The following is a 19,284-nucleotide window of genomic DNA, read 5'->3' as shown; positions in this document are numbered from 1 at the left end:
AGTATATAGAAGGTTTATACAAGGGTGATGTACTTGAGGACAATATTATGGAAATGGAAGAGGATGTAGATGAAGACGAAATGGGAGATACTGCGTGAAGAGTTTGACAGAGCACTGAAAGACCTGAGTCGAAACAAGGCTCCCGGAGTAGACAACATTCCATTAGAACTACTGACGGCCTTGGGAGAGCCAGTCATGACAAAACTCTACCAGCTGGTGAGCAAGATGTATGAGACAGGCGAAATACCCTCAGACTTCAAGAAGAATATAATTATTCCAATCCCAAAGAAAGCAGGTGCTGACAGATGTGAAAATTACCGAACTATCAGTTTAATAAGTCACAGCTGCAAAATACTAACGCGAATTCTTTACAGACGAATGGAAAAACTGGTAGATGCGGACCTCGGGGAGGATCAGTTTGGATTCCGTCGAAATGTTGGAACACGTGAGGCAATACTGACCTTACGACTTATCTTAGAAGAAAGATTAAGAAAAGGCAAACCTACGTTTCTAGCATTTGTAGACTTAGAGAAAGCTTTTGACAATGTTGACTGGAATACTCTTTTTCAAATTCTAAAGGTGGCAGGGGTAAAATACAGGGAGCGAAAGGCTATTTACAATTTGTACAGAAACCAGATGGCAGTCATAAAAGTCGAGGGGCATGAAAGGGAAGCAGTGGTTGGGAAAGGAGTGAGACAGGGTTGTAGCCTCTCCCCGATGTTATTCAATCTGTATATTGAGCAAGCAGTAAAGGAAACAAAAGAAAAATTTGGAGTAGGTATTAAAATTCATGGAGACGAAGTAAAAACTTTGAGGTTCGCCGATGACATTGTAATTCTGTCAGAGACGGCAAAGGACTTGGAAGAGCAGTTGAACGGAATGGACAGTGTCTTGAAAGGAGGATATAAGATTAACATCAACAAAAGCAAAACGAGGATAATGGAATGTAGTCAAATTAAATCGGGTGATGCTGAGGGAATTAGATTAGGAAATGAGACACTTCAAGTAGTGGAGGAGTTTTGCTATTTGGGAAGTAAAATAACTGATGATGGTCGAAGTAGAGAGGATATAAAATGTAGACTGGCAATAGCAAGGAAAGCGTTTCTGAAGAAGAGAAATTTGTTAACATCGAATATAGATTTATGTATCAGGAAGTCGTTTCTGAAAGTATTTGTTTGGAGTGTAGCCATGTATGGAAGTGAAACATGGACAATAATTAGTTTGGACAAGAAGAGAATAGAAGCTTTCGAAATGTGGTGCTACAGAAGAATACTGAAGATAAGGTGGATAGATCACGTAACTAATGAGGAGGTATTGAATAGGATTGGGGAGAAGAGAAGTTTGTGGCACAACTTGACTAGAAGAAGGGATCGGTTGGTAGGACATGTTTTGAGGCATCAAGGGATCACAAATTTAGCGTTGGAGGGCAGCGTGGAGGGTAAAAATCGTAGAGGGAGACCGAGAGATAAGTACACTAAGCAGATTCAGAAGGATGTAGGTTGCAGTAGGTACTGGGAGATGAAGCAGCTTGCACAGGATAGAGTAGCATGGAGAGCTGCATCAAACCAGTCTCAGGACTGAAGACAACAACAAATACTGCAATTACATTACACCCTTCATGTAATTTTTTTGATAAATATTTATGGTACAATAAATTCTGATATTTTTGAGCATAGCCAGGCTACACTGCGATTGGCTGTTTAATGGCCACTAAGAACTACATTGTGATTAATTGTTTCATTCTAATGGCAGGTAAAATACTATCCTCTGATTGGAGGAGAGGAGAGGGGTGGAGATTAGGAGGGCTCGGGGTGAGGGGGAGGGGATGGGCGATGGGCGATGGGGATGGTCATGATGGCACCACTAAAAGGAGGTGTGATGTGTCATGTGATGATGATATCATAGATCAGTGGCATTGTGACATCATTATCCCTGCAAGCAGCAATCGGCGTGGCTCTTCATAGGTGCTAGTCGAGTAGAAAATGTTTTCGAATTGGTTTACGCTTCCATCTTGCTTCTATAGAGTAATGTGGGCAGCATGGACACTACTCAGAAAAATTTAAAAACCACTGAACAAAAAGTTACTGATCTAAACTAAGGAGAAACAATCCCCATCCAAGATTTCAAAATTCTCACGTTTTAAAGAATCAAGATGAAAACCGCCAGTTATGGTAGAATAAAGTTGGACATTTTTAAATGGTTCAGACGGCGCCATTATCTGTTTTTAGGATGGCTCCTGGTGAGTGGGACAAGAGCCACCCTTGCGATCCAGACCCCACGGAGCTGGAGAACACATTCAACATGATCAACATCTTTTGGTTCTCCACTGGTTCGCTTATGGGCCAAGGATGTGATCTTCTGCCCAAGTAAGTTGACTGTTATCCTTATCACTAAGAAAACAATGTACCGAGAAATCCAACGAAATTAGTAATTCCTAGATCATTAATAGTTAATTAGTTTAGTGCTTGTTTGAAAAATTTCTCTTAACTCATTGTGTACCATCCAAAATAAAAGCGCTCCTTGGATATCAGAAGAATAATTTGCGACTAACACTGCCCGACGTGTATAAAATTCTGCGTTCCTGTGGTAAATTCGCTGCACAAGACTTCAACAAACGGAAAATTCCGCTGCAGCCGAGCATTGTTTAAGTGAGATGAACTGGGTTGAATACGAGGACATACAGAATCTGATGTTAGGATTCGGCTGCTTACCCTACAAGTAAACCAAATTCTTTCATTCGTTTCTAAAACCAAAATTTCAGATACTCCACCTCGACATGTTATACTTTCTTGTCGAAATTAAATACGCTGCGCATCGAAACATGAAGACCTGTTCAGGTCGATCTCACCTAAATTGAAGAAAATAAAATTTGATCAAGGCTAGGAATCTGCCTATTATAAAGAGAAGAGGATCAATTAGCTTGTCTATTAGCAGCTCTGCGTCTGATGACCACATGTGGTGTTGCAGGGCTGTGTCGACGAGGCTGATAGCGGGAATGTGGTGGTTCTTCACTCTCATCATGATCGCCTCGTACACGGCCAACCTGGCGGCGTTCCTCACCAACAGTAAGCTGGACGCGCCGATCGAGGGCGTCGAGGACCTGGCCAAGCAGACCAAGATCAAGTACGGCACCTACGGCGGCGGTTCCACCGCAGGCTTCTTCAAGGTAAACGACGCCCACTGACAATACAATCACATAAAACACGCCGCACTACGGAAAATAAGTAACCCTCAGATCTCTCTCTCCATCTCTTTCTTTCTCTCCTTCTCTCTCACTCTCAGACTTTCACACATTCTCATATTTTCTCACTCTCCACTCTCCAATGCTCTCTGCCCCTCACGCGCTCTCAAACTACTTCATGTTCACACTCTTTCTCGCACTCTCTCTTCTCTCACACTCTCTAATACTATCTCACGTTCTCACACTTCCTCACACTCCCTTCTCTCTCACTCCCTCTCTTATCTCACAGTCTCTTCATGGATAGCAGTTCGATGGACTTGGGACTCTGTAATGCTTTGACTAGTGCCATTGGCATACGGAGCCTTCCTCTCCAGCCTGCAGTGTATCTCGTAGCTAGAGGTCTGTGCTGACAACAAAAATGCTATCCACATCGCATCCGCAAGTGCCTTATCTGCAACCGGAAGTATTTTATTGACATCTGCAGACATGACAATATTGTAAAGAACATTAACCTCAGTGCTACGCTGGAGTTCTAACGATAGCGTAGTAGCTGGTCTGAACTTTGGTCTGCTGAAATCGGATCTCGTAATTTTCATTCCATGGACGCCTATCATGATTACATTTTATTACTGTAGCCTGTCGTGTTCTTGACATGTTGCCTGTGTTACACCTTTCTTTTGTAACTACTCTAACGCATTTGTCAGAGGTTTCTGCAGAATATTTCCTTAAAATCAGGATTTCAAAGTCGTGATACGGGTTGCCGTCGCACCTTGCATATTGCTTAATGTTAAATCCTGTTAGCGTGCTGCCCCATGTAATAAGCGTTGCGCAGTCTACTTGCGAATATAACCAACATAAACTTTTATAGGCCACTGATTATATGGTAGCATAGTTGCTGGTACGGTAGGATGTGTGTGTCCTTGTCTTCTTCTGCCTGGTCTTATCCTGTCTCCACAAGGGGTCAACATGCTATTTTGGATTTTGTTCATGGCCAGGTGCTCCTGAAGCTTCCTCCCCCCTCCCCCCTCCTACCCCTCTCCGTCCACCCGTGGCTCCTGGTCAGGACGCACCTATGTATCCCATCTCATCTCACTGCGTCTAGTGTTATGTAAAAGTGTGAAAACATTTTCTAAATGTTTGTAAATCCTGTAACTTGGGCGAGATGTGGGCACCAGACTAGTATTCACCTATTCAGGTGTGGAAAATCACCTAAAAACCACATCCTGGCTGGCCGGCACACTGTCCATCGTCGCTAATCCGCTGGTGTTTCAATCTGGAACCAGCAGGCCTCCAAGTCTCCCTGCAGTTGGAGCCCTGAAGTGCTCGACTTACCGGGCGATATGGCGATCTTCCTGGTTTTCTACACAGTTACATGTACTATCATACTCAAAACTATCCGAACGACCTGAAATGCATTTCCCCTGATTTTCATGCAGCCGTCACAACGTAGATGTCTCGCATGCCCTCTAATCTCTTTGCAGGACAGTCGTTCGACTATACAGAATGGATAATAGAAGAGATCACTAGATAATACTGTTCTTTAAGGTAATCGTTCCAGGTGTAAATCAACACCACAATGCTGCAAGTACTAGGAACGCCGTCATTAGAGATGAGACAGTCCTTAAAGCTTGAAAACTCAGTTTTATTGTAGTAGTTGACATTTCATAATCAGTACCACGCTCGTTAGAATTTGAGGTAACTATGCCATGTAAATCACTCCAGTGATCTTTCGGCAAAATTAACTATTTTTATGACCAAGATATTGTGATACAATGTCTAGACTCCTAAATTTTTATGAAAACTATAAGCATTTTTGCTCTTTAAAAAGTTTTCCCATACCTGTGAAACGTCGTTCCTGATGCGACTGGTCTGTCATGAACTGCATGTTTAAACTAAATTTGAATTAACCAGTTAAAATCAACACAATTAACAGCGGCTAGAGCTCTATGCAAACCTCAAAATTAGCATTGTATCACTAGTAAGTTCACTGTATTCATGAGTGAGCAATTATTTGTCCATATGTCTGACTTAAAACAACATGACGAATTTTTTTGTTCTGGGTGTGGATTGAAACCAAGCCATTGAAACTAAGGAAAGATTTGTTGCCTAAGCGAGACTCGATCACAGCACCATTCATCACTGGTGACTAGGTCGAGAAATATCAGAGTTTCCACCAATATCAATTAGCAAATCTGAACTTGAAAATTTTTGTGCTCTGCCTGGAATCCTGCCTTATCTTCCTGCTAGCTAACCGCGAAAAAAGTTTGGGCCTGTTTAAAAATGTAGCGTGTAACATTTTGTGGACGGGCCTCGAACCCAATATGTAATCATATCATCAACTAAGTAAAATCAAATGTTTGTCAGCAATATTTTCACCAGCAGCGAGATATTCGGATTTGGAATGATGATACTACTTTTTGGCTCATGGAGAAACGACCCCTAACACCTACGGTTATTGTGTTATATTCACGAACACTTTGCTCACCAGTAGTGAGGTGTGTACATGTCTGATTAGACAACATGGCAGCTGTTATTATTGTTAAAAACACATGAAGAGACACTAAAAATGAAACTTCTTTATCACTGTAGTTCTATGTACATATGCTAGAGCTTGAAATGAAACCATGTATATTTTTGTGTAGTACCTGGATTCCAACCCACATACGTGACTTACGTGGAGACCTAGAGTAGTTTGCAATCTTGGGGAAAACAACGAAATGATCGAACTACATCGTACCGTGTGGGTCAGATGTCAAAAATTAAAAAAAAGTTCCAAATTCGAATCCCAGTCCAGCATCAAATTTTTTAACGTCTGGAGTTCTGATAAAATAAGGGCCCTTTGTTCTGAAGTGACCATTGACTCATTAAATAAAATAAAGTTACTAGTATAAGGAACCTCACTGGCGACAGAGTTTCTGTTTGTCGTGACTTCCGCCTGCTACGGCCCTAAACCTGCCCTGCGCCGTTTGGTAGCGAAGGGATATGATGTTTGTAATGCGGATTCTGAACTACAGAGCAACCTGACATTTTCCACTTGGCATTGCTAGACATGACTGTGTGGTAACGTATGATGAACTTAGCTTACAAATTAGACACTGTGGAAAAAATTCAGTTCTCTAGTAACGGGTCAATTATCAGCAGGTTTCTGACGTGGAAATTATGCTCGTCTCATGTCAGCGAGACGTAAAGGCACTTTTAGCCATTATAGCCTCTATTCGAAGCAGTTTTGAAATTTTCACTGTTTCAGATCGAGAAATACCATTGTAAAGTTTGACGTTACCATGTACTGCCGTTATCGCTATTAACACTTTAAATCTGCTACTGCAACACGTGTGCTGGAAGGAAGCATTTAATGCTTCTTTGTCATTTTTGAAGTAATTGTTCAAAAACTGGTAAATATTCAGTTCACAGCAAACGGTTGAGGCGTTGTGTGACCGCAACAATTAGTTGTTTAGTTCTTTCAGTGTCTAGGAAATACTTTTCACGTTAATATCGAACATCTCCAATCATTTGTAAATTACATTAAAACTAATTAACTGCTAAAGACCGTTACTTCACATCAGAAATTGCGTTGCACAATTTCATTTACCTGCGCTTAGCTAAGAAGCTTGCAAAATGCTAAAACTGGAGCAGCAGACACAACTTTCAAAGCCTGAGGATGTTAGTGTCTTTTATTAAATGTCATATTCATTCTCTCCAGATGACTTGGTCGACGTCACCTATTTCTGGTATACAAGGAGGGAAATATTGCATAAAATCAACTGTTTTCGTTAAACTCATTTTAAATGGTTGTCCAAGTCTACATTTTCGCCGAATTTCTCTAATTGTAGTATCCACTTCAAACATGTAGAAAAATATTTTAGCGTTGCAAAACGGACATCCACAATCAGCGGCCAACCAGATGTTCTAACTCTGTCAAACACCAGTTTCAGTAAATTGATGTAGCGAAGACTGTTAGTGGTGTTGAAGCTATTCAATCTCTGTTGAGCAATAACTTCACAGGTAAAAATTAAGTGTAGCCTATCATATTATGTAGTGATAGTCTGGTGTTATGATTCAGCAGCATATGGAGAATCTATGCAAATTGTAGAACCGTCTGCCCATCCGTGCCGCGCAATAGAACTTTATGATTCTTATATGACTATTGTGATAACATACAGGTGTCGTTAATATGAAAATGTTAGAGGCTAAATTAATAACACTCTGCGCAAGCGACGCACAGAACCTCAGCGGTATGAGAAACCTGTTGCTAATTCCGGTTCTCTCTGTATTAAGCATACTGCGCGAAGAAAAGCTCTTTAACATTGGCGCTTTTCGCTTTTATTGACAAAGCATCAGCAGCCGATACATTTTAACGATAGGTATCTATCTTTTAGTATTTATGGACTGTATGACAGTTTTGCTCAACGATGATTTATTTTAGACACTATACTATCATGCTTTGGTGTTCCTTGTTGCACTTTCTGATAACAAGAGCTTTTTTTTCTTTCGTATCAGCAAAAGGTGGAATCGAATTTGCGCTACATATATTCGCTAGTTTAAATTACAACGGAATTCTGAATCTGAATTTTCTGTCATTTCTTATGGTTTCCTACATAGAAGCCTTTCTTGATTTGGAACTTCATATTATTCGCAGTGTAGTCAAATTAAATCGGGTGATGCTGAGGGAATTAGATTAGGAAATGAGACACTTAAAGTAGTAAAGGAGTTTTGCTATTTAGGAAGTAAAATAACTGATGATGGTCGAAGTAGAGAGGATATAAAATGTAGACTGGCAATGGCAAGGAAAGCGTTTCTGAAGAAGAGAAATTTGTTAACATCGAATATAGATTTATGTATCAGGAAGTCGTTTCTGAAAGTATTTGTTTGGAGTGTAGCCATGTATGGAAGTGAAACATGGACGATAACTAGTTTGGACAAGAAGAGAATAGAAGCTTTCGAAATGTGGTGCTACAGAAGAATACTGAAGATAAGGTGGATAGATCACGTAACTAATGAGGAGGTTTTGAATAGGATTGGGGAGAAGAGAAGTTTGTGGCACAACTTGACTAGAAGAAGGGATCGGTTGGTAGGACATGTTTTGAGGCATCAAGGGATCACAAATTTAGCATTGGAGGGCAGCGTGGAGGGTAAAAATCGTAGAGGGAGACCGAGAGATGAGTACACTAAGCAGATTCAGAAGGATGTAGGTTGCAGTAGGTACTGGGAGATGAAGCAGCTTGCACAGGATAGAGTAGCATGGAGAGCTGCATCAAACCAGTCTCAGGACTGATGACAACAACAACAACATTATTCGCAGCTCATGAAGCCTCCCTATCGATGTTACATTTTGAAATTAGTGCTTTCTTCATTTGTGTGCTTGTCTTACATGGAAAATGCCATTGACATAGATCTCAAGAAAATCTTTCCAAGCCTATTATTATGAAAGAGATACATTGCCTACTTGTAACATTTACAGTGTAACTACGGGAGATACTCTAAAAATGTGAAACATGACTGGTGATGAGCTTTTTAGTTTCAGTACACTTAAGAGAAAAACAAATAATTTTGACAATTAATGATTTGTGTTGCTTGCAGTCAGCGGATCTGAGTATTACTAGTGACAATACTAACTCTTAAACCCAGTTACAGAAATGCAAATAAAACTCATTGACATATGCTTTGGATATTTCGACACTCGGTCGCCACGTCTTTGAGACCCAAACTGCAGTCACTTCCTAAACCTCTCAAGGCTGGTGTTCTTCCTGCTAGAAGTATAACTGAAGATTATTGGGAACAATGCAGGATATGTTTGGCAACTCCTGAGATCGCCGAGTTACTTCCTGGACGATAGAGATGTAGCCTACAGAATTCACTTGTTATATTCGTATCATTTCCATTAAGAAATCAGAGTAATTTCCACATAAGGTGTGAAATAAAGTTATTAATTTACGTTTTTGAGTCCAGGAAAGTGATTCAACGTGGAGCTGCACTTAATCTGGTCTTACATTGCGAGCTTATCTGTCCAAGCCAGCACTAAAGCAATAATGCAGAGCCAGCGCTGCATTATTCCGCCGCTTGTGGGTAGCATGGTCAACTGTAAAACAGGGACTGCTATGGTCGGCGGTTCCAGTCTCACTGAAGGGTAGATTTATAGGTGTTTCGTTGCAGATCTACAAGCAGTCAGATAGAAAATAAATAAGGAAATTTTATTTATTTTATTTCAAAAATGCAACATTTCCATATTATTTCATTGCAACAAAGGATAACAAGTAAACACAGACCATTTGGAGGTCCAGAATGAGTAATATCTTACTAATTTGTGTTGATATACACTCGTCTTGTTACAGATACTTTATGTTTTATTAAAACAGACATTCATTGTAAGGATGTTGTGGTAATTTGTATTTCATTTGAATTAGGACAGTGCATATTTTAATAGCGTTGTCCGTTATTTTATTGAGCACAACAGTACATATCAGAGAGAAATTAATCATGAGCAGTGTATTCTCTCACATTACATAAAAGAGTGCAACAACGCACATGCAGAGTACCGATTCCACACCTTTAGAAACCTTCTGTGTTTGAGTTAAAGATGTTGTCAAACCGGGTTTTATGGGTATTTTCGACCATAGAAGAATTTTCTTGACTGTTTTTCGATAAGGAGCTTGAAAGGTAAACATTTGAACGGGGTAAGATCAGAAGGATAAGTGCGTGAGGAATGACTTCAAATTCCTGGATAGTTTAATTAGTGAAATTGGTAGTGTGTTATCATGTAGTATCAATACTTGATGAAGTTTTGTAGGTCATTTTTCTAACGCTGCAACCTATATGTGTCTTAGCTGTTGGCAAGAAATACCGTCTAAGTATACTCTCCCATGGGGAGATTTTGGTAATGCACATCGCACTTTTTGAGCCACCAGAGGGAAAATATTCTGTTCATACTGTCCCTTGCTCGAGTATATGTCTTTTATTAGGGCTCAACCATTAATTCTTCTTAAGAAGTTTATATAAAGACATCATAACTAGTCATCAGTAGAAATATTGCATTGGAATTCTCATTGAGCCAACTAATGACGATCAATTGGAAATTTGTAGTAAGGTCTTATGGGACCAAACTGCTGAGGGCATCGGTCCCTAAGCCTACTCACTACTTAATCGAACTTAAACTATCTTACACTATGGGCAACACACACACCCATGTCCGAGGGAGGACTCGAGCCTCCGACGGGGGAAGCCGCACGGACCGTGACAAAGCGCCTAAGATCGCACGGCTACCCCGCACGGCCAATGACGATCAAGCAAAACTGCATTAATAGTTCGTTGTTTTAAATTAGAACATGCCGTGCTACTGCTTCCTACTCCTGAATTTTGGATCTTGAATTCAAATGATACACGACTCTTAAATAATCGGACTTCATCATATTTATCTGTTATCGAGGCTCCCTGAATGTGTACAATTATTTATGCCAGTAAGACCTTTCCTGAAGCAAAAGATCATTTGCTTTTCCCAAAAGCATTCGACCCACACACAGTGCAAAGGTTCAGAACTGCCTCTGCCGTCTTCATCTCTTTACTAAAGCAAAAAATCTTTTCATGGCTCGTTTTGCCCAAAAGCACTCACCCCACACACACAATACAAATGTTCAGAACTGCCTCTGCTGCCCTCACCCCTTTACTTAACCCAAATCGAACAACGTGTCACAAATGTCGGACATTTTTCCGCTTGTGACTGCATTTCATCACACTTGAACTACGTCCATAAGTTTCAGGCCTGCAAAATCCAAGTCGTAAATGCGACAAAAATACGACAATTTCAAATAAGAAAATGACTGTTGATAAATACACTTATAGCACTGTGCGACATTCACCTGCTTGGAGTCGTCTGACGTTGGCAGTGAGAGGTGTATGGCCCATAGCCGGTAGCTGCTGTGGGGCGAGAAAACCCTCGAGCATAAACTGTTCTGATCTTCACACAACCATGAGGTGTTTGGCGGAAATGTCTCTGGAAGTTTTTACTAATTATGTTTGAGGTTCTGCAAGCCGATAACTGAATCAGGTATCTGATATGCGATTTATGAAACTGCGGAAAGGAGTGGATTCAAACATGCGACATTATGTTTACAGAGCAAAAACCTTACCACTCGACCCCAGGCAGATACTTTTTAGCAACAGCTCGAGAAGACTGACAGACTTTCCTACATACATTTCTGCGTTCTCCAGTGTTGCCAGATCGTGCATGTGCCCAGACTTAGAATTATTAGGTGTGGTCGGGAATATTGCCCACCTTAAGTGAACAACTCTGGCTTCGTCACTGTGCCGGCAGTAAGTGCAGGATCCAATATTGAACTTCCCTGTAATCTCAACGAAATACTCTGAATGGCTTTCAATTAAGGTGTGACACTGAGCAAGTAAAACTCATTGTTTGAACCCAGATTTGACATTTGGCACCTAAGCTACAATTTCTCTTTACTGTCACGTTCCGAGCAATCTACATTAGAAAATATGGACGTAGTGATAAAAGCAGTACCACAGCACTATCATATTGGCATGGTGGTAACACGCTTGATTTCCTAAGCGCTGGTTGACATGTAAATCGCCTCCGATCTCAATGGGAAAGCTCCACGGTTCGCAAGTATTTCTCTCGTTTTCTTTGCTCGATCTGCAAACGGCCAGAACGAAATCCCGTAACTACATGATAAGACGAGCCCTGCATCATAAGCCATCTCACAACCTCCATTCAATACATTTTAGCTGTGAGCTTAAATGTCTGTTTTCTAAATAATGGGTTACTCCACAAGAATGCCTCAGAAAAAGCTCAAAGCAATCATTAATTACAGTAAACTGTGTGTTGCTTGTCTTTAGGGAATCATTAACTGTTACCTACTTGCCGTCTGGAGTGGCCGTGCGGTTCTAGGCGCTACAGTCTGGAGCCGAGCGACCGCTACGGTCGCAGGTTCGAATCCTGCCCCGGGCATGGATGTGTGTGATGTCCTTACGTTACTTAGGTTTAAGTAGTTCTAAGTTCTAGGCGACTGATGACCTCAGAAGTTAAGTCGCATACTGCTCAGAGCCATTTTGAACCATTTGTTACCTACTTTACGGAAGCAATGAACATTCTGAGGTAAATCTCGAGATGAAAAGCGTATTGAATAGCAGAACTGTAAGCTTTTTCATATCTTACTTTCGGTAATTGCATCAGAAGATATGAATTTTTATTGCAAATATCATTTCAGAGCTGTGACTGAAACAAACCGTTTTCTTTTATTGCATAAACTTACGTCATAAGATAGATATGATAAGTGTACAACTCAAATGAATTTCCTGATGCCGGCCGGGTTGGCCGAGCGGTTCTGGGCGCTACCGTCTGGAACCGCACGACCGCTACGGTCGCAGGCTGGAATTCTGCCTCGGGCATGAATGTGTGTGATGTCCTTAGGTTGGCTAGGTTTAAGTAGTTCCAAGTCCTAGGGGACTGATGACCTTAGAAGTTAAGTCCCATAGTGCTCAGAGCCATTTGAACCATTTCCTGATATATTTCAATCATGGTGACAGAATGTATGCTTCAAAGATTCGCAAGCCATTTTCTTCTACAGCAATTGCCGCATAAGTAACTTTTCCATTACTGTGTCGAAATTTAATGATACTTGCGTAAGCTATTAAATTCTCACATTCAACCACACGCGGCGTCTCCAAAACAAGCAGATCTGATAAAACTTAGCAGAATATTTACTGCGTCACTTTCAATTAGTTGATATTCATAGAAAAGGTGTAGCATCACAGGCCGTATCATGCCCTTTTGTAAGTATAGCATACCGGATTGATAGAGTGGCGTAGTCATTAAGACAGTCAGTTTCTAAGATTCAGGTAGAGAGGGTTCGAGTCCTGTCATATCTGTGAAGTTGCAGTACGCTTACGCTGTTGATGTCGGTATGACGTTACAGTACCTGGAGCCTGAAATTACGCAGAGTCAGATTAACTGAAATACACATAACTACAGGACATGACACTGTTAAATTCTGCAATTTGTATGCATTGCTAACACACGAAATTACTGTTGCAGTATTGTTATAGAGCCCAGTAAATCAATGGCATATTTTTCGGTGAGAAAGAGCAATGGTAAACAGTTTCGCCACGTCAGTTTACTGAAACTGGTGTTTCACAGTGTTAGAATTTGTCGTTGGCGACTAAATGTTAGGCCGCCCGCCCGGTTAGCCGTGCGCTCTAAGGCACTGCTTTCGGGCGGGAAGGCATGCCAGTCCACGGCAGCAGATTAATGTCGAGGTTCGGTGGGCCGGCTAGTCTGTGGATGGTTTTTAAGGCGGTATTCCATGTGGTGTCACCGCCAGACACCACACTTGCTAGGTGGTAGCCTTTAAATCGGCCGCGGTCCGGTAGTATACGACGGACCCGCGTGTCGCCACTATCAGTGATTGCAGACCGAGCGCCGCCACACGGCAGGTCTAGAGAGACTTCCTAGCACTCGTCCCAGTTGTACAGACGACTTTGCTAGCGATGGTTCACTGCCTACTTACGTTTTCATTTGCCGAGAAGATAGTTTAGCATAGCCTTCAGTTACGACATTTGCTACGACCTAGCAAGGCGCCATTATCGGTTACTACTGATATTGTGAACTATGTACCGTCAAGAGTGACGTTCGTCAGTAATGGATTAAAGTTAAGTATTCCACCACCTACGTCCGTTTTTCTAAATTCTAATTTCCTTGTCCTGTTCCAGACTTCACGCCAGCCTGTGTGAGCTAAATCGCGTGCCTTTCGGCCTCCTCTAGTAACACGGTGTTGGCTCTCCTGCCAACCACAACATTCCATATGCCTCGGCGAATGCGGGCTGGTTCCCCTTGTTCGGCCTCAGTTACACTATGTCGGCGACTGCTGCGCATACACTTTCTCCACGTACGCTTACACCATAATTAATAATTACTTAACACAGTGTAATTACACTCGTCTGGTGTGATTTGTGGGGTTGTGTACCACTGCGGGCTACGGCGTGGACGAAACCTCACCGTCATTTCTAGGTCCCCAGTTCCATACAGTACAGTACAACACAAGTGTAAGGCCTCTGAACCGGATGTCAGTCAGCATTGTTGAAATATTCTTCTACATGGTTGAAGTGGATACTACAGTTAGAGAAATTCCTCGAAAATGTGAATGTGGACCAACATGTAAAATGAGTTTATTGCAACGAAAACTGTTGACTTTCTGCAATATTCTTCTCCTTGTAGTTCTTGAAAAACATACATCAAAAAAAGTTTTGCATCACCGCAGTTCCACAACACCAGAAGATAGACGTTGATTGTGAACATTGTATCACAGACACAGTCCCTTTGATTGTTCAGAGATGTCACTCAGCCCACACAAAGACGTAAACCATCATGCATGAGCAGTGTCTGTTAGACGGAGGGGTCCGAAAGCCGATCAGTTCCAGTCATTCTACCAGGAAGGAGGTACATGGCTCGTCCTGTCTGTAGTTCAACCATGCTAGACGGTCAATACCGCGGTTCTATCGCGTGGGCAATCTTACGTTGTGCCAGGAAGGGCTTTCAACGAGGGAAGTGAACGAAAGCGATGTTGTTCGGACATGGAGGAGCTACAGAGAGACAAAAACTGTCGATTTCTTGACAAACTGGAGCATATGAATGAAATGTGAAACTATTTCCTAACGTAAAACTTTTTGCTTGTAGCAGGCCTAACAGGCATTTGATGTCGGTACGTCGTGAATCATATTCCGTCTTGTTATTTGTGTAAATGAGGTAGATAAAAATGAGCCTTTGTGCCAAAACAGTCTCACTTATTTGTCGTGTGTTAAAATTGCTGCAATATTATACAAACACCTATTTCGTTTTATCTAGCACACAGTGACAAAATAAAAGATATCAGATCGAGGAACCACACCAATATTATGTACTAATCCATATTAACAGCTTATTCAATATTAGTCAGTGACATTTTGATTGCCAGCCGCGGTGGTCGTGCGGTTCTAGGCGCTCCAGTCCGGAGCCGTGCTGCTGCTACGGTCGCAGGTTCGAATCCTGCCTCGATCATAGATGTGTGTGATGTCCTTAGGTTAGTTAGTTCTAAGTTCTATGGGAATGATGACCACAGCAGTTGAGTCCCATAGTGCTCAGAGCCATTTGAACCATTTTTTGAACATTTTGATTTTTCATGTAGCAAAACGTTGGACAATGGTTTTTTTAATCCAGTCTTTGATCACAATATAAATTTATATTTAGATCAAAGACTGGAATAAAGAAACATTTGACAGTATTGGATCATTGTTCATATTCGCTACTATGTCGCAGCAGGTGAAACGTTGACAATCTTTGATGAGGTAATAGATTCTTTCGCAAAAAGGAAAGCATTTGTGTAAAGCTGTAGCAAGATTAGAGAGAAAAAATGCTGGGACCTAAAGATTTAAGAAACGTGCACTATCGTGTTTGTTTCTTTTCTTTACGGGTTTTATGTTTGCTGTATTTTATGTCACACAAAAGAGTAAATTTTCTGAAGAGTTCTTAGTCTCCGGATTATAAATAATCCCACCCAGTATTAATTGATTAATTTCCACTGTCCTGAATAGAGGTTTGATGGCTTCCATTAAAAAATATAGATGGTTGAATTCGAAAGAACGAAATACAGTGACGAGCGATAGAAGAATGTTGTGTGAAGAGATGTGGCACTGCACTTTGTCACACTGTCTTACATGTCTTACATTTACTAGAACATATATTTTTAAATATCAAACTCTTCAGAAAGACGTGCGCTACAAAGTGAACATATTTTTGAAAAATCAATTTTTTAAATATCTTTGACGTGTTATCTCAAACGCTAGAGGGGAGCGGCAGGGTGGGAGGAGCGCAACTATCTAGTTTTTTTGCTCCGGTTCAGAAATATCGTAGATCCGAAGCTGGTAATGTGTACGCTCAGGAAGCATTAAGGTAAACCAAAGGGAAATTTCGAAAGGGAAGTAAAAAATTTTAGGGAGAAGAGAAGCAACGAATCTGGAAGATCAGTTAAACGAAATGGATAGTGTGCTGAAAAGAAGTTATACGATGTACCTCAACAAAAGTGAGACAAGGGTAATGGAAAGTAGTTGAAATACCATTGGTGATGCCGAGGAACTGGGATTAGGAGATGAAATATTGGAAGTGGTATTGCAACTTGCAGAGAAAAATAGCAGATAATGGCAGAGCAAATAGGATACAACGCGCAGACTTGCAAAAACAAGAACAGCGTTTCCGAGAAAGGTAGATATTTAACATCTAATTGAAATATAAATTTTGGTAAGTCTTTCCTGAAAGTATTTATCTGAAATATAACCTTACACAGAAATGAAATGTAGATGATAAACAGTTCAGGTAAGAAGAGTACATAAGCTTTTGCAATGTGGTGCTATAGAAGAATGCTTAAGATTAGATGGATAGATCAAATAACTAACGAGCAGGTACTGGATCGCTTCAGGGGAAACTGTACCACAACTTGACTAAGATAGGACACGTCAATAAGACACATCCTAATACATCAAGGGATAATTAATTCAAAAATGGTTCAAATGGCTCTGAGCACTATGGGACTTAACAGCTGAGGTCATCAGTCTCCTAGAACTTAGAACTACTTAAACCTAACTAACCTAAGGATATCACACACATCCATGCCCGAGGCAGGATTCGAACCTGCGACCGTAGCGGTCGCGCAGTTCCAGACTGAAGCGCCGAGAACCGCTCGGCCACTCCGGCCGGCGATATTTAATTCAGTTATAGAGGACAGTTTGTGGGTTAAAACTGTAGAGGGGGATTGAGGTTTGCCTACAATAAGCAAGTTGAAGTTGATGTAGATTGCAACAGTTATTCAGAAACGAAGAGACTTGCAGAGGATCCTATCCAGAACGACGACTACAGAAAACAAATAGCAGGAGTAGGTGTCATACTGAGATTCACAGGAAGAATCTTCAGCAAACGTCATTCATCCACGATAAAAGTGGCTTCCAGGGCGCTTGCTCGACCGATTCATGAGTATTGTTCGTTAATCTGAGACCGTTACGAAGTAGGACTGATAAAAGGTAAAGAAGGTCCAACGAAGCGCGACGCGTTTCGTCAGGCGGTTTGTTTAATCGGCGCGAGAGCTTTACAAACATGCTCAAAAAACTCCAATTGCAGACACTGAAAGAGAGGCGTTGTGCACCGGGGACAGGTTCACTATTAAAATTTCGAGAGTACTTTCGGGGAAGATTCGGACATCATATTACTTCTACATACGTCTCGTGAAATGACCACAGCGAGAAACTTCACGAAATTAGAGGAAATAAAGTGGCTGACCGACTTTCATTCTTCTCATGTGGCATTTGCGAATGGAATAAGGAAGAGGGGATCAGTTAGTGGTGCCAGACGTACCCTCCGCCACTCGCCATCAGTTGCCTGCTGATTATTGATGTAGGTATAGGATACAGAATATTGCTCATTTGTTGGTTCTCTCTTGTATCTGCAGAGGAAGTCATTCACATGCAGAGGAACAGAGTTTGTATCACTATTAATCAGAAAGAAAGAATCGGTTAACCTGGTGCCTTCCTTTTTCCTGCCCCGTCTGGCCCTGGTAGAAGGATAGCAGCAGTGCGGCTTCTCTTTCCCAATACCCCACCAGTTCAATTTCTGATAAGACGCGCGCTTATCACTGAACGTAGGATGTATAATAATTAATAGCGAGAAGAGACACGGCTTTCAGTGTATTATAGCAAAGATAAATAAGTTGCAGTAAACAAGCCGTTTACAAGACAATTGCAAATGTGTGATTACGAGCCGCCACTGGCTTCACTATATAATGTGGTACAAATGTATTTCTAATGTAAACATTACGATTACATCCCCATCTGACAGGTCTCAGATCTGTTCGTGAGTCACATAACAACACTGAATGTCCGGTTATCGTCTCATTGGCCACACATTCTTCCTAGAAAACTTGATGGACGAGAATACCTTCCGTTTCTGCGGTGAAGTCTTTCACAATTGTTCGATGACGTTCGCTTTTGTCCGCAGCTCGTGGTCGTGCGGTAGCGTTCTCGCTTCCCGCGCCCGAGTTCCCGGGTTCCCGAGTTCGATTCCCGGTGGGGTCAGGGATTTTTCTCTGCCTCGTGATGACTGGGTGTTGTGTGATGTCCTTAGGTTAGTTAGGTTTAAGTAGTTCTAAGTTCTAGCTGACAGATGACCATAGATGTTAAGTCCCATAGTGCTCAGAGCCATTTGAACCATTTTGAAACGTTCCCCTTGCGCGACGCCGGCCGTAGTGGCCGAGCGGTTCTAGGCGCTTCAGCCCGGAACTGCGCGGTCGCAGGTTCGAATCATGGTGCTGATGTAATATGACAACTAACTCGCCAATACAGTCCAAGACATATACGTCACTTCCAATACATTTGTACTAACTAGGACAATATCCCGTACTGAAGTCAGTGGGTGCTCGTAATCACAAATTCGCAATTATCTCGCAAACGGCTGGTTTAGCGAACCTGTGTTTACGGGAATGTTTTTGATTCCATTATCATGTACGACGGACTTTCAGTAAGTAGTGCAACACAATTTTTTTCTGAAATCAGGTTGGTTTTATACAGGATTCCAACACACCATAATATTTCACGCTCTTTTGGTTACAAAATCCAATTTTGCAACACTACGACCTTAGGCCACCGTAAGGAGGGCATTTTCTCCCACACGGCACTACTGTGCTGGACGACGTCGGAGCCAATCTCTTGCTGTATCAATAACCTTTCCATTAACCACGCACTGCTTCCACGGAGTGTATCCCTCACTGGGCCAAACTCCTTGCTTCTTATGGTGTTGTGTTAGGCAGCGAAGAACCCAGCGGTCACACTCCTTTGAGTATCCCAACTGGTGGAAGAGTTGGTCGCCACTAACAACAGACACTTCCAGTTGTTCAGCGAGGTGTTTATTATGATCCGTCGGTCACTTCGAATGAGAGTGTCCGCACGTTCAATATTGCAGGAATCACAGCAGTGTGCGGCCGGCCGGCACACAGGAGACTTGACAGGTTTGTGGAGTCTCGTTGCAATGATGACAGACGCCTCCCGCACCGACTCACCGTGCTTTTGTTCACTACCAGGTT

At 41.8% G+C, this 19,284-nt stretch overlaps 1 protein-coding gene across 1 annotated transcript in view; it reads left to right on the top strand.

Moving 5' to 3' along the window:
- LOC126324287 (glutamate receptor ionotropic, kainate 2-like) overlaps window positions 1-19,284 on the top strand; it is a 241,491-nt gene that overhangs the window by 178,421 nt on the left and 43,786 nt on the right. The window contains exons 13-14 of the mRNA XM_049994947.1: window positions 2,229-2,366; window positions 2,968-3,166. Of these exons, the coding sequence (XP_049850904.1) occupies window positions 2,229-2,366; window positions 2,968-3,166 (337 nt within the window). The remainder of the gene's footprint in view (window positions 1-2,228; window positions 2,367-2,967; window positions 3,167-19,284) is intronic.

This window comes from Schistocerca gregaria, chromosome 2 (genome assembly GCF_023897955.1).
Source record: "Schistocerca gregaria isolate iqSchGreg1 chromosome 2, iqSchGreg1.2, whole genome shotgun sequence".
NCBI lineage: Eukaryota > Metazoa > Arthropoda > Insecta > Orthoptera > Acrididae > Schistocerca > Schistocerca gregaria.
The sequence above is the reverse complement of the archived record's forward strand: the minus strand, read 5'-3'. Positions and strand labels throughout refer to the sequence as shown.